This window comes from Lytechinus pictus, chromosome 17 (genome assembly GCF_037042905.1).
Source record: "Lytechinus pictus isolate F3 Inbred chromosome 17, Lp3.0, whole genome shotgun sequence".
NCBI classification, from domain to species: domain Eukaryota; kingdom Metazoa; phylum Echinodermata; class Echinoidea; order Temnopleuroida; family Toxopneustidae; genus Lytechinus; species Lytechinus pictus.
The window spans coordinates 1164738-1181714 of NC_087261.1; the positions used below are offsets into that span (position 1 = coordinate 1164738).

Genomic DNA, 16977 nt, shown 5'->3' on the forward strand with positions numbered 1-16977 from the left:
CATAGGGTTAAGTAGTGTGTAATATCCATTTGCCAAAACACAAATAAAATATGCTCAGAATACCAACCTCATGTGCCTAAGACCTTGACTTGATACTGATGGTCAAGAAAGTACTGGAAATATCACAATATATGTGTAAAAACTAAAATTTAATGTTGAACGCAAGTAAATGCAGTGAGCAATAATTTTATAAGAATTACTCTTTAATAAAGCCATTGCTAATTGTTACTAAATCATAAACAGATTCATGAGGACAACACTTCTTAACATCAAGTCAGACAATGATATGAATAGCACAACACAGCTGTAAATTCAACATCATCAGATGTGCAAAGACGCTATGGAAACAGGCAAGAAATACTTAATCCACATAACGGTGCCAGAAAAATGAATGTGCTTGACTATCAATATCACTATAGAGTACTGAAGTGTGATGTCATCAATTTTCCCTTTTTGCATTTCAGCGTTTTTTATAACATATTTTGGTAGAGCATGATGAAACCCCCCCCCCACAATCCAAATATGGTGGGAATCGGTCCGTGGTGCCCCAAGATATGACCTTATGAATACATACTCTATATAATTAGCCCCATTGAAGTCAATGTATTATTGGCCTGGTTCTAAAAGTTAGCAACCAGGCCAATAATACAATTGACTTCAATGGGGCTAATTATGTATTCATGAGGTCATATCTGAGGCCCCCATGGACCGATTCTCACCAAATTTTGAAGGTGGGGGTTCTTCATAATGCTCTACCAAAATATGGTACCAAAAATGCTGAAATGCAAAAAAAAGTTTTTTTGTGATGTCATCACTTCGGTACTCTATTACATGCAGAGTACCAAAGTGATGATGTCACAGAAAACTTTAATTTAAATTGCTTTCAATTATACCCGCGAAGCGTGGTGAAAAACATCCACAACCAAAATTTGGTGGGAATTAATCCATGGACACCCAAGATGTGGCTGTAGGAATACCAACTTTTGCCGAATTCAAATCAGAGTAAATTGGCCTGGTTTCAAACAATAATGAACCAGGCTATTTCATTCCAATTTCATTCGGGCATGTAAGGATTTGTTTGTCACATCTTGGGGAAAAATGGATAATTCATTCCAAACTGCCTGAGGAGGTTTTCCTCAAGGTCAAACAGATATTAACTGAAAGCCTATAGAGCAGGGAACTGTTTTCTAAAACTGCTTTGGCTACTTTATTTATATTAGAATCGTAATGGACCGTATATGGGCTTCAAAAGCTATACAAATAGTTTTTCAGGGCTTTTGGGGACCAGGGGGGACCAGGTGCGACACAGCTCCTTTGCTCTTCCTGCTTATAAGGTTTTGATTCACAAAATGTATTGGCAGACACAAAAAGATCTAGACTAAGGTGTATAAATCACAAAGTCCCCCTCCTTTCCAACACCATCAAAATTGATAGAAAAAAAGAATCTTTTTGGGTGTACATGTATGACCGTGTAAATTAAACGCTTTCATTTATTTATTCAGCTGGATGATCAACGATGAACAACACCCAAAAAAAGACTGCAACAAAACCGAGAACAATATGAGGGGGAGTTTGAAATTGAATAATCCTCATGAAGTCAAATGTATTCTCAACTCAACCCCAATGAAGGAACACTGCAAAAACTCCGGTGTCGATTTAATACCAGGCCAGAATCTATATATTTTCACACCAGAGAAGTGTTATTAAACAACACCAGTTTTGTTTTGGTCTAACACCAGAAAGGTGTTTATACAACACCAATTAGTATTAAAACAGCATCGGTTTGATTCTAAACTGGTGTTATTTCAAAACTTCTCTGGTGTGGACATACATACTCAGGGCTGGTGTTAAATCAACACCGGAGTTTTGCAGTGAATGTCCTTAAACAGTAAAAATATCTTGCTTGTCAATACTTAATAAGCAATGACCTATTTTTTTTTAAACATAATTTTCAAATGTGTTTGATCCCATAGTTGTTGAACCAACAATTGTTGTCTGAGAACTTGTAATGTCTGACAACCTTGTTTTTTTTAAATTTCAATAGGATAAGAAGCACTCCTATCTACTGTTAAGATAAAACAAAGTTGTCAGATACAAATCAAAGGCCTTTCATGAAATGCTCCCCAATTTGATAGACTTCAACATGCCCCTAATAAAAAAAAAGGTTTACATACATGTATGTCAACTGTTAGAACTTGAGATTGAATGCAGCTAATTCAAAATTGAATTGATTGACTGATGATGCTTTGTACAATATACAAATATTTCACATGATAAAACCTGACAATGCACAATTTCATTTCTAAAGACTTTAGTAGTAGTAATTCTACATAATACAAGCGACAGACAGTCCATTCTCCCATTTCCATTTACATATATTTCTTCCACATGTATATGTGGAAGCGCCGTGGTGTAGCGGTTCTGACTCTCGCCTTGTAATCAGAGGTTCGTGTGTTCGAATCCCACCACGGCCTAGCATCCTTTGGCAAGGCGTCAATCAACACTTTGCCACTCTCCACCCAGCTGTTAAATGGGTATCGCTAGGAAACAATCGTCATTGTGGTTGGTTTAGCAAGTGTGCGCCTAACAGGCTGCTTAAAAATGCTATGAATCCAGTGACCGGGTAATAATAATTGTGAAGCGCTTTGAGCAGTTGTAGATTGATAAAGCGCTATATAAATACCAATTATTATTATATTATTATTATCGGTCTGCTGATGTGGCTATTAAACTCGATACTTGCCGTTGTCTCCTGATGATACTATGCCTGACCACAACCTTCTCTGATGCAGCCTCAACAAGTAAATTTGATAAAATAAACAGACGACTGTCCGTCAAGACATGATGAATTCCATAATATACAAATCAGTCCATTGCTGAGGCTAAATTCTCACTATAACAACAGCGAGGGCGCTTGTTTCTTTCCTGGCCACGCCTCCTTGGCATACTTCTTCTTCTTTGGTCCTACAGGTCCAATATTCACCACAGGTACAGGTGTTGGTGCAATGTTTATGGTCGGCATGGGTGGTGCTTGTTCTACATCTGGAGCTAGATTGAGGGGTTTAAACAGTCCGAGGGTGCTACTTGATCCAAACGGAGTCCTGGATGATGGCGATATTGGTGTGTCCAGGTCGGTGGCAGATGAAGGTAAATCGTCGTATAGATTACGACCGTAGTTAAATCCTTGCATTGTTTTCACCGATGGATCACCTACAAGGCCTGAGGTGTCTTCTATCTTCTTTTTCTATAAAAGGTTAAGATGATTAAGATGAAAAAAAAAGTTTTAATATTTCGTAAAAGTCATTGAAAGAGGTTGCAGTAAACACTGATTTCAAGAGAATGTCCATAAAACCAAGATTAACTGTCACTCTACCATCATAAATCTAGGATGTAGTACAATATACAAACTAAACTTTGTAAAATCATGAATTCTAAGCTGAGAAACGATGATCACCCTGTAGATCAGCAACACCAATAAGCACATGTGAGACGGCGATTTCATGTGATGTCATCGATTTCCTGCCGGCCACTGTGGTGGGCACGCTAAATCACTGCCCACCATGGTTTCGTCGGCTGCGCTTGGCTCAACCCAGGTACTTGCAGGTGAGCTGGCTTTGCGGGCGGCACTCACCTGGGTTTATAGCTTGGCTTTAGTTGTACTGCACATACTGACCAAAGGAAATTCGATGTTACTCAAGAAACAGTATTAGATTTGCTTTATTCATTTTGTACTTCTATGCGAAATCATTGTAAATTTATGTTCAATTGTTGGTTGTGGAAACAGGGCAGGTAGAGACAAAAAATCTTTCTATCAGCTGCCTGCAGAAATTACGCGAGAGGAAAAAAACTCTGGAACTTTCTCAAGTACCACAAAGAAAATGGCTTGCTGCAATTAATAAGAATTTCGAGCAATTAAGTCTTAAGAACATTCATGTGTGCTCAGATGATTTTATTACAGGTAGGAAATCGACATGTGTGACATAATAATTGTGTGCTTATCATAGTAATATGAACAAATTTTTGAAAAAAAAAGCTTAAGTTAGAGCTCGATTAGCCCGAGCTCTCTTCCCGACATGCTAGCTCGCACTGCACATGGCCTACCCCGGACTGCGGCCGAAAGGCCACAGCGCGCCATGATCACCTGCTCCCGGTTGCTGCGGCGTGCTGCAGCGCGGCTGAGGCCAGTATATCCTTGGACATTGAAAATGTCGGGGTAAGTAATCGGCGGTAAAATACTCTGATCATCATTCCACTCCTTTTTGGGAATAGCATAAGGAGGAACACCATTACTGAACATCAATTTTTCCTTGTGTCTCGCTTTCGCTGTGTTATTTAACGATTAGAAGTATTAGAACGTGAAGGTTGCTGTACGTTGTCAGTCGCTATGGTCGATATGTATGCCCTCCAAAATGGTCGCCGCGCAGGTTTGCGAACAAAAGGATGACGTCACTGGAAAAATTGCTATATAATTGGATAAAATATCCAACATTTTAAAATTCCTTGATTGCTTTAATGCTTCCTCCGCAATTACACCTTTCATAACAGAATCCTTTCACAAATATTTTTATCACATACAGACCCTTGGTGGTCATTTTATTGGATTCTGCACAAACTCATTTTGAAATCATTATAACTTGCATTTATCTTCTGGTGGAATGAACTACAAAAATCCCCCCCCCAAGAATTACAATATTACTCCTTTGTCTCCCAAAATCAGAAATCAATATATTCCCATTGTCTAACATAATGAGATGATCAAAGAAATTATCACTGAGAAGCATAGTCTATGCAAGTCAATAAATAGACTGAGACCATTGTTATTGAAAATTAAAATCATTTGACATAAAAAGAAATTAAGTCAGTCATTTGTTTAATTGAATAGAATGTCGAATGACATATTGCAAGGATGTTTACATGGAAATTGACAATATGAGACCACTATGCTAATCATCCACCCACTTTCAGTAATTGTCATAACCTTTAAAGGGGAATGAAACCTTTGGAAAAAGTAGGCTTGTGTCGGAACAGAAAAATCAAAGAATAAGAACAAAGAAAGTTTGAGAAAAATCGGACAAATAATGAAAAAGTTATGAGTATTTGAATATTGCAATCACTAATGCCTTGGAGATCCTCCCATTGGCAATGCGACAAGGATGTGTGATGTCACATGTGAACAACTTTCCCTTTGATGGACTATAAAATACCCTCAAAATGTCTCATTTTGCTTTTTCTTATGGTGATACAAATTCTTTTTCCATGATGTATTCTATAAAAATCTGTATTACATGCCCTCCTATAGAAAGAACACATGATCTACTGATGGATGTGATAAAAGAGGCAGTTTAAGTCAAATATATACTTAAGTAATGGGGAGAGTTGTTCACAAGTGACATCACACATCTTTGTTGCATTGCCAATGTGAGGATCTCCATAGCATTAGTGATTGCAATATTCAAATGCTCATAACTTTCTCATTATTTGTCAGATTTTTCTCAAACTTTCGTTGATCTCTTTCTTTTATTTTTCTGTTTTCACACAAGCTATCTTGTTCAAAAGGTTTCATTCTCCTTTAACAAAATGATTTCTTATAAAAAAGCTTCATAAAAAATAACAATACCTTCATAGGGATGACTGACACAGATACAAGATTCCTGAATCTTCCAATGGAAGGGTCAACATCCTCTGAAAAAAAAAATGTGAGAAAAAATAAAAATTAAAAACATGAATTATCTTGTGTCAACCAGAAAACAAAACAACACCCCCCCAAAAGAACACAGAGGCGGAGAGGCACCTAAATCAATCCCCTCCCCCACCCCTCAAGATTTCTGCAACAAATCCTGCCAAAAAGCATCACAACATTTTTTTTTGAGAGGGGAGGAGTACAAATTTTATGGTACATATGGTCATATCAAAGTAAACAATTTACAATAGTACATTAACAGGCAAAGATGGTTTGTTTTTTTTCTTTCCTTTTCTGTAACCTAATTGATTAAGAGTTCTCTGCAAACCATTTTACATTATTTGTTTTTCTGCAAATCTGATAAAAATCTCTTATATTGGAGTTAATGTAATAGTGCACAGTCGTAAGATAGTAGGCATTGTCGCATGGGGGGGGGGGGGGGGGTTACTGTTATCAATATAGATCTGAACACCATACTACTGCACAGCACTGTGGCACCATATGTGAAAATGTCAATCAAAGTCATACAGTGATCATTCTTTGGCATCAGTTTACATACAACTTTCCACTCAAGCACCAGAATATTATCGGCTCGAATTCACAAAGGTGGTTTTGAAAACCCACGGTTGAATCCATGGTCATGCAGATTTCCTGTATAAATTATGCTTAATTTAGCATGTATCGGGCGCGTGTATAAAAAATGTCCAATGCTGATGCACGCTTTTGTCACAGTGCGCCAAATTGACGTCTGTTACCATGGTTAGATACGCTTTTTTCTTCATGAGTCCATTGTTTGAAGAGTGGACTCATGAATTCAAAACAGTGGACTCATGAATAAAAAGCGTGGATAACCACGGCAACAGGTGTCAATTTGGCGCACTGTGACAAAAGCGTGCATCAGCATTGGACATTTTTTAATATACGTGGTAAAATAAGCAAAATTTATACAGGAAATGGGCATAAACCACTGACTCAACCGTGGGTTTTTAAAACCATGTTTGTGAATCTTGGCCATAGAGTCCCTACCAGAACAATGAGCTAACTGGACTATTTCCTTGCAGTTGATTGTAAAATCAAGTATAAACTATAAAGTCAAAGAATGCAGACAGTGTTTGTTGTATGGCTCCCTTCATTCAAAATGATATTACCTGGATTTATGACCTCGTCTTCTTCACCAAATGAGACGTGCGAATGTCTTCTTTTCCTCTTAGCTCTTTGTGATTCTTGCGCCTCATCAAACCCTATGGCTCCTATCCTCTTGTTATGTGCTGTATTGAATTCAGTTAGGTTCTGAGCTCAACAAAAAAGAGAAAGCAACAATTTAATAATAATATCAAGATTATTTATGTAGCACAGATATCCACCTTGTTAGGTGCTCCCATTCCAAGCTCAGCAACCGATTCCCCTGGTTACAACTTCTTGAGGAATTACTTCCTGCTGGTACCGATTTACCTCACCTGGGTTGAGTACATCGCATTGTTGATTCATTTCTTGCTGAAGAAAATCACGCCATGGCTAGGATTTCAGCTCCTAACCCTGTTTCAAAGTCAGGAGACTAATACACTAGGCCACAATGGGTGATTTCAAGTCCGGTGTTGGCGTTGGTGTTAGTGTTGGAATTGCTTCCCCTAGCTCCAAAACCTATTCTGAGTTTGTAAAACTGATCCAGATCACATTATTGACATCTCAACAACCAATGAGTGACTTTTCAGGACCATCTTCATTTTATGTTTGGTGTTATACTCATGTAAAAATTGACCTAACACCAACACCAAAAGGTCAACACTGAACTTGAAATCACCCAATGCTCCACATTTAAGTTTTCAAGCAATACCTTCCCAACATCCCTTTGAATCTATCATACTACAGCACCAAACCACATTTTGTCACTCTCTATTCAGGTGGGTGTTTCATAAAGCTGTTTATAAGTTACAAGCGACTTTAATCCTAATCCAGCCGGGGGAGGGGTGGGGGGTTGAATTAACCCCCATCAACTTTTTCGTGATTATTCCGCTGCACAAATTTGTTTAACCACGCCGCTCTCTGACTTTTTACTTTGAAGTTTTGCGCATCTTTTGAGACCATATTTAGGATGCCCGGGTATGCGGTTCGATAATTACGCAACATTACGTAAGTGGTTGTCAGTTCCAAAATTGCTCCAAAACGTGATTTTGTGAACAAAGTCAATGCAAATTTAGTTTTCTCACCTTATTCATGAAGATATGATTATTTTTATTTTCATTGACTGAAATTGATTCATTTTAGCATAATTATGCTTTAAAAAGGATCTGCTATAAATCTGGCCTTCAAAACCGAAGAAAAACAAAAAAATACATAAGAAATACATTTTTAAAACCAGGATTTTTTTCATTTGCAATTGTTAGCAATGGTATAAAGAATAGTTACAACCAAAATTAGTATTCTATGAGCTTTTTATATTGAATTACCAGTATAGCAAAAAGTATGATTTATGCATAAAGTAGCATAATTAATTCACATAAATAAATGATGATTTCGGAAAAATTAACCATACAACCGTGTTAATTACATCCCATACTATTATCATGCCAACTTTCACGCCGCAACCGGCACCCCCCACCTGACATAAAATGACATTTTAAATAATTCTTTACATTTAGCTTTAACGTGGGCATGAAGCTCTCTGCCCTCTATTTTAAATAGCACCCCACAAATTTATGGCCTTGCCCCTAAAAAAATATATCAAGTTTGTTGCTACTCACATCAAGTTCATTCTCTTCCTCTGGCAAGCCTAATAAACCGGTAGACATCTCATCCTCGTTCTTATCGAGGACGTCAGCATCGGTTGGTTTCACTCCTACTGATACCGTCTGAGGTTTCTCTCGTAGGATGTAGGATCTTGATGAAGCGCCAAACTTGATGACACTGTCAACAGGAACCTGCTGAGGTTTCTTGACTTCAAGACAGATGGAACCAAGGAACGTCCCATGGGCTACAAAGAATGTTTATACTCATCATTAAACTGCTCTCTAAAACTTCAGAAATGTAGTTTTCTTATATTTTTTGGTATTATATACAGGCCTTGTCATACATGTATGTCATGGTGGTCAATGCATGCAGAGTAGTATGTGCAGCACATTGTATACCGTATAGCCCCATGGATAAATGACATTTTCTTTTATTTGATAAGATATATTTCGCAAATATCCGCAAACCCCAATTTAGAGGAATAAAAGCAATATAGCTATATAAGCTGCTTGCTACTGTGCAACTGGTATCGTTTAATATCCAAGAACCACAACATGATGAAACCTAAATTGGTAAGTTTCAGTAAAATCTCCTTTATAACTCAAATGATTTAAAAGTACTAATTTTAGGAAAAACAAATTACCTGCCCCCAAGAACATATGAATAGACACCAAACCCAGAGTTACTATAGAACCTTGTACAGGAAAGCTACTGCAGATTTTATACCCTGGCATCTAAAAATTAACAAATGTTGAATGGCAGCTCTGTAATTCAGGATACTAGCAATGGGAGCAACCTCATACTGTCTGAAAAATAATTTCTCTTAACCCTCAATCTCCCGGGGTATTTTGATTCTTGTCAATCCCGGGGGGGGGGGGGGGGGGGGGGGGGGCCATTATGGCCCCCCCTTAAGATCTCGGCCGCCGATTGCGCGAGCGACCCAAAAATTTGCACACTGGTAGTGTGCGATGTAATCTACAAGGCTGTATGGTAAAATTTTCCAAAATAATGAGATTTTATATTATATGAATTAATTATGCTAATTTATGCATAAATCATACTTTTTGCTATAATTCACTAAATAAAGCTCCTAGAATGCTAATTTTTGGTAAAAAAATTCTTTGTAGCAATCTTAACAATCGCAATTAAAAAAACTTCGGTTCGGAAATCAATTTCTTATGTATTTTATTGTTTTATGAATTTCTTATGTATTTCTATGTTTTTTTACTTTTTGTTTTTTATTGTTTTTTCAATGGAAATCATTCCAGACTTAGTTCTGATCATAAACAAGGCAAAATTAATTCAGTTTAATCAGTAAAAGTAGAAATAATGATACATTTATGAATTTTGGCTAAATACACAATTTGCATTGGATTTGTACATGAAATCACGTTTATGAGCAATTTTGGGTCTGACATGCACTTACATAATGTTGCGTAATGTCGTAACCGTGTACCCGGGCGTCACAAATTTGGTCTCAAAATTTGCCCGAGACTTGAAAGTAAAAAGTCAGTGAGCGGCGAGGTCAAAAAAATTTGCGCAGCAGATATATCGCGAAAATTGTCAAGGGGGGGGGGGGCCATTATGGCCCCCCCCCCGGGAGAATTAGGTTTAAGGAGTCTTCGCTCTCTCTCAGCTACAAAAGGTTGCCACTTGTGTCATGCTGTGACTCCAAAGTAGAGGATTTTCTGAGCTACCCTTGACAACTTTGAGATGCTAAGTTTACCAGCCAACTGACAGAAGGCAATGACTAATGATTGATATCTATGGTGCTTAATAGAGACATGACAATAGTTAATAGATGAATTTTACTTACTACTTCCTAGATCAACAATAAATGACCTGTTGAGATGTTTGTGCCACAGAAGAGCAGCATGAACACGAGAACATGATGAATGGTCAAGGACAAAGTTGCACACTATCGAGTTCCGACCAAAGAAATAACAGTTCTTCTCATCCACCATCATTTTCTGGAGCGGGGAAAAAAAATTACTCAAAGGTGAAACGAAGGCAAATAAACATATACTCATTCTATCTTTTAACAGAGCAATGCACATCGGAAGACTTTTACTCCAGATAAGATTACCCCACACCTTAGAAAGTACATGTATCTCATATAGTGGAGACCTACCAAGTAATTCTATTCAAGGATCACTTTGCCAGGAAAGTAATTCCTTAAAAGAAAAATTGTTAGTTCGTGTGAAAGTTCTCAGTTATAATATTATAGTTACAGTGGACTGATGTAGTAGTTCGGCCAAACCGGCACAAAAGATTTCTGACCACCACTCATCATGAAAAAACACTGGTTCCATCCACCAATAATTGCAAATGAAAAGTGTTTCAAAACTAACTCGTTGAAAAGAGGAATTGCTCTTGTATTCATTTCCATCTTTTTGCATAATTTACATTAAATATTCTTAAATTTGATAGACATTTATTTTCAAAGATTTGTTCAGATTGTTATTACGTTGATATTCCTTCAATCTTGGCTTTAAGACCACTAACTCAGTCTGATTTTTTTTTGCAATGCCCTGAAATAGCGACCACCACTAAAGTGGGTACTAGCTAGAACACTGTCAGTCATCAATACAAAATGATCCCAGAAACAATTCTGAAAATCTAGAACTCACTATATCTAATTCTCATCCTTTGGACAAGGTTTTTTTCATCTACAGTACCCTTGGATGTGACATTCTTAAAAACCACCTTCTGGTTAGTACGAATACTTCCTTTGAAAAATGAATGAATCTACTGTATTCAATCTTTCCCAAGCTTCATTTAAAAAAAGAGAAAGAAAAAAAAAACCCCAAAACAATACAAAACAAAACAATGAGTACATTTATTGTTCCAAACTTGATAAATAGTGGAATCTCCTTCAACAGAGTGGCCTTGCCCTAAAATCAAACTTATGGCCCAAATATTACACATTAGACTGATGAAGCTGCAAAATACCTGTCACAAGTGTTAATTAATACTACAGACTCACCTCAATCATCTTTCCTTCTTTCATTACATCAAGATGGAGACCAGCGGGAGCTTTACCAGCCCTACAAACACAACATACGAAATAGGAATTATTTGATCTGATGCAAACATCGTTAAACTTAAACAAATGTGTGATTTTCACAGACTAATTACAAAATATTCACATTCATGAACATATAAATCTACAATAGAATACTATATATACATAGCTAAATTTAAAATGCTTTTATCAGTTTTGCAACATGCAATACCTTCAAATAGTCATTGTTGTTGATTATCATTGCTGATGATGGCATTACCTGGAAATATATTTTATCACATTAAAAACCAGTGGTAGATCTACAAGCTTCATTTCATTGTAAACAAATAGTATCCACAGAATAAATGAAAGATTCTACAGCAGCTGGCAATGGGTCCCCTTCACATAAAGGAACAGAAAAATAGACATAGACCCTCTACATGTATTAATAAATTTCTCACTGCAGTTTCAAAGCCATAATCCTTAAACCAAGCCAGAACATAGTTGGGAAAATTTAATTTTTATCTACACATGTATAGGCAGTATGATCTTTGTTTTCTTCAGGTTAGCAAACATGCACATACTTCTGACAGTCCTTTCTCATGTTAAGTCTATTTTCTGTTCATTGTCATGGATAGTGTAGGACACTGGCGTATCCGGGGGAGGGGGGGGGGGGGGGGGCACAGCCGGCCCGTGCCCCCCCTTTTTGAGAGGCACAATTAAAATTTGTAAAGTAAAAATACCGTTGAAACAGAAATGTGCCCCCCCCCCTTTTGTAAGTGAAGACTTTTTTTTTTGCTTGTCAAATTTTTCCTTGGGAAAATGTACCCCCCCTTTCGAAAAATATGTAGGATGGGTGTCCAGACACTTTAAAATTTTGAAGCCTTATTTTTGGGTTTGGATTTATACACAAAAAATATGAATTCAATAGTAGGGTGTGGGATTAATAAAAGTCTCATAACCTGTTAGTAAATGTACCATACATGTACATATGCATGTTTTGCAAACTGTCAGGTTTTTGTGGTATTGATGATGGCAAATCTGAATGAAATGTTCATATTTTACATTTACAATGTACCTCCTATCTAGGATCAAGTGTCAGTATGATTTCAATAAACCCTTCCCGGTCCCCCACTGCTCAACAAAGCCCAATCCAAAACTGCAAACAAAATATCTGCCCTCTACGTGTGGTTGTGTTTCAGCTGAGTGTACAAAAATAATTTTTCCACACAAGAAATACAATAATGTTAGGAAAGTTCATTCATCTGTCCCTGCATGTCTGAGTGCCCATATCGATCGATCGAGTCAATGCAAACATATCAGGTTTCATAATAAGGTCAGATTATTGGAAGACAGCAAGTCGTGAAAAATAGATGGTGAACTGGGAGGAATTGAGGTCAATGAATCTATTTTTAGCACTCTCAATTCCCATAAATTGGTGTCTATCATTGTCTAGTCTAGTATCCCACAGTGGTAGATTATAAGTGAAAAAAAATAGGCATAACGTTAAACAAGGACAATCCCAATTTAGATCAATCAAGACATGATTTGTCTTGGTTTATGAAGATATCGGCCAAATCATAGTTTTGGGAACCACTCGTTGATTTGTACGTATGCGCACTTATAGGGAACCATGTGTGTCACTGAATAGAGCACTGTGGTATGAAATAAACGGCAGTTCCCAATTTCACGATAATGTCATGAAATATAAAGTACCTGAATTTCAATAAGCACTACTGCGCCTCGTTGATTTTCAATAGATGATGCGAGACATTCAGCTCGCTCTCTCACACATGGGACAATATCTGGGTTGACATGATATTGCACAATAACTCTCACATCATCACACTCCCCCCAATCATAATGGATCATCCTAGATGATATATCACACACATTCACACACATTAATTTTCAACATATCATTTATCCATCTTCCTTTTTTACTCAAGCACGTGTTGTGTTGCCAAAACCCATTGACGGAGCCAAAAAGGAGGATAAAACCTAGAATCTTAAGTTTATCATTCTTTTTGGCTCCGTCTATGTGTTTTGGCAACGCGATAACACGCGCTGGAGTAAAAAAGGAAGATAAGCTTGTTAAAATTGTAGTGGATGGATGGATAGCTAACCGTCTAAAAGTGGCAGCGGTTTTGAAATGAAGGGAAAAGAGGGGTTGTTGGAATATAGATTAATTACCATGTGTAATTTCGTTGGAAAAGAGGAGTAAGAACAAAGTTAATTGAATAGTGGATAGCCTAAGTACTGTCTAAAATTAAGGGAAAAGAGAAGTTGATGGAATATACAGCTAGGTTAATTACCGAGCCTAATTTCATTGGAAAAGTCGAGTAAAAAAGAACAATAAACATATAGATTCTAGACAGTTTGAATTGATTTAGATCTAGCTCTAGTGTATGTCTAGACCAAAAGCTTCTTTCTCTGTTAAATTAATTGTTCCGCTGAACTCCGTCGGCTCCACTCACCAATTACAGAGACCGAAGTTCTAACTCGATCTGTACAGGGACTCAATGGCTATATGTTTATGTATTAAGTTCCGATAAACCAGGGAAGTGGGAGTTGTGCGACAGCTGAAGAAAGTCACTGTTTTTGTCCTTTCAAGTTTATTTTTAAGCCTGAGTCGAATCGATTTTAAAATCGGTGTTCGATCCATGTCATCGAGCGCCGGTGCAGATTTTGCCAAATCTGTGCATCGAAAAAAAAAAGATTTGTTTGGTTCACACAATCAATCATCAAAATATCAGTAATGTCCAACTTGACTACTACTTACTTGATTTATATTCCCCCGAAAATGAAACCGATTGTGCAATTATGATGCATATTCACCATTAATTTGAAGTTTATTTCAATGATTTCGATCATTGTTCGAGTCTTACTCGTCTGCTCGTGCCGAGATGATTTATGCACGATGAATTCATGAATGAAAGTCATCGCTTATCAATCATGCATGCGCAGTACTGTGCTTTAATCAAACCAGAAAATTAACACGATCAACGTAAAATAAATCTTGCTTTCATGAACAATGTCTAGTCTATGTCATATAGTTTGGGCTCACAAACTAAACTTTAAAGACAGTAAAGTCTTATGAAAACAAGTACCGGTATTTTGCAGCAACTTGTTGCCAAAGAAAAATACTTGGTGTGCAAAGAGCAATGGCATCCGTCCGTGGCTCCGTGGAGAGTAAGCATACAATATTGATACATTAGTAAATGATTTTCACTGTCGAACGTTAGCCTAAGCCAAGGGCAGGCTTAGGACGGAGCCTCCTGCGCCGCCAAGCCCGGCATTGGAGACCTTTCGTTTTCTGTGAGGAGCCATGTGGACGTACGAGATTAAGGAATTTTAGGAGCGCTGCGCATGCGCGAAGTAATCTGTGACGAGCCTTCTCGTTCACTGCTCAAATCTGTGACTCGTATTTGAGGGTTTTGACGTTCGGTATCATACTCATAGTGCTCGAACGAGCGCTAGTTCGTACATGATGACGTCATCCAAGCTTAGCAAAAATGAATGAAGCCGCATCAACATTCGAGTTTCGTTGATTCAGCAGGGCTGGTAAACTGCAAATTACTGCTTGTTACCAGCTTTTCCATTAGTGTGTCCTGTTTTCAGACACTACATATCCGATAGTAACCCAGAGAGCTCCCGCCCGCGCAGCGGGCGGGAGCCCAGAAGCTTACCGTGTATTTGACCATATTTACCGGACTAGGGTGATTTATGGTCTAAATATTTCTCCAAATGAATTGTGAAAACAGAAAGTATACAATTACCACGATATATGGATGAAGGTCTAACGAGTGGCAGTTTCCTGACATCTGGGCACAGATTGGAACCTCAAAAAAACGAAAAGTTCTCTCCTTCTACCCCCGTTCCGATCGGCCATTTTTGTTAAAAATCGTAACAAAATGGCCGATCGAGACTGGGGTAGAGGAGAGAACTTTTCGTTTTTTTGAGGTCCCAGTCTGTGCCCAGATGTCAGGAAACTGCCACTCGTTAGACCTTCATCCATATAATTGTGGTAATTGTATACTTTCTGTTTTCACAATTCATTTGGAGAAATATTTAGACCATAAATCACCCTAGTCCAGTGAATATGGTCAAATACACGGTAAGCTTCTGGGCTCCCGCCCGCGCAGCGGGCGGGAGCTCTCTGGGTTAATCCGATAGGTAATTGTTGTTCTATTCCCAAACAACTGTGTTTTTTTCGGCTTTTTGCGCAAGAGTGCAAATGTTGCACCCACACGCCCACTGGCACTGGTTCGTAGCGTGATGCTACGCCTGATTCTCCAGCCGAGCATCGGCCCACGGCCCGCTCGCTATCACGCTGGTATATGCTGTGGCCTGGTACGGGTACGTCGACTTAAATCGAAACTGTTTTCATCAATGTACGAACGTGATACTGAACGAGCGGTGTCACCACTTCCGGTGAACTAGGACTACGTTGCAGTCGCAGACAATCGAAAGCTCCTTATTATCTAAATATCCTGCCTGGTTTAAGTCACCACTACATTCACTGGACAGCGACATCGCGATCGTTCATTTCGTCAGTGACTTCTTCATCTATCTCCCATTGACTTTGTACTCATAACACAACGAGCTCAAACACACTGACACACACGAGAAGAGAGATGACTTATTTCAGGATAAGGCCCCACGCCCAATCCCCGGCCCACGCCACCATGCCAATGTTGGAGTCTCCCCTTGTCCGCTGCGAGCTCCCGAGCCGGGGCCGGGCTGCGCCCCGCCCGAAGCGAAGGCAGCCTGAGCGAGCGAGAAACAGGGTTGAAAATCAGCTGCTCCCATACTGTTTTTCATTTAGATCTTAAAAAAAAATCTACGGATCAATTTTCACACGGACCATATCACTGAGAAAATGATAAATAGATCTGTTTTTTACCAAAAACTGAGTAAATAAATAAACAAATCTTACCATGACGGTACCTCGAAATTCGCCATGTTGACGAGCTAAGGATTGCTGCCATCTACGGTCAAGATACGTTTAGGAAGTTTAGGGCGTTGTGGCGTGCGCCTGTAATCCAAGCTGTGGGGAAGTTACAAATTGATGCAGAGGTTCGAGCCCTGGGGAGCGTTTCATCAAGATTTTTGTCCGGCAAGTTGTCAGATCTGACATCTTTCCTTGATTTTGATTGGCTGTGAGGCACTGTTACTATGGTAACTGTCGGATAAAACAGGACTTGTCGGATAAAACGTCCGACAAGTCCTTTCATGAAACGCTCCCCAGGTCACGTCTTTCGGATGGTGACGTTAAAGGTCGGTCCCAGACGTAAATAATCATATCTGATTGATACACGTCTGACAAAACTCAAATACACACACACACACACACACACATTTAGGTTCAGGGCGCGGCACACACCACATGTAGGATCGGGAGAATTAAAGGGGGCTTTATTCAGAATTTTTGGTGGGGAAGGTTTGACAGGCTTATCCGGGGTAAAATTGTGTGCTGATTCCAAAATAGTCAGTCTTATTGACCGTACTCACGACATTTGAGCAATTTTGGCCAATTTTTGAACAAAAATGACAATTTTGACCA

At 38.5% G+C, this 16977-nt stretch overlaps 1 protein-coding gene across 1 annotated transcript; it reads right to left on the reverse strand.

Moving 5' to 3' along the window:
• Positions 1-1464: 1464 nt before the first annotated feature.
• Positions 1465-16681, reverse strand: LOC129281067 (nuclear inhibitor of protein phosphatase 1-like). The gene is made up of 7 exons (XM_054917057.2): positions 16351-16681; positions 11394-11454; positions 10224-10377; positions 8422-8651; positions 6829-6970; positions 5618-5682; positions 1465-3244 (listed from the first exon to the last, which is right to left on the reverse strand). The coding sequence occupies exons 1-7, from the start codon at positions 16374-16376 to the stop codon at positions 2894-2896; spliced, it is 1029 nt and encodes a 342-aa protein (XP_054773032.2). The 5' UTR covers positions 16377-16681; the 3' UTR covers positions 1465-2893.
• Positions 16682-16977: the final 296 nt, after the last annotated feature.

Excerpts from the sequence above, each read along its gene's own strand:
- LOC129281067 (XM_054917057.2), bottom strand. The coding sequence starts at position 16,376 with ATGGCGAATTTCGAGGTACCGTCATG. Across the intron at positions 10,378-11,393 it reads AAGAAGGAAAGATGATTGAG|AAAATGATGGTGGATGAGAA; the intron begins GTGAGTCTGTAG and ends TCCCCGCTCCAG. Across the intron at positions 6,971-8,421 it reads AGGAAGAGAATGAACTTGAT|AACCTAACTGAATTCAATAC; the intron begins GTGAGTAGCAAC and ends TGTTGAGCTCAG.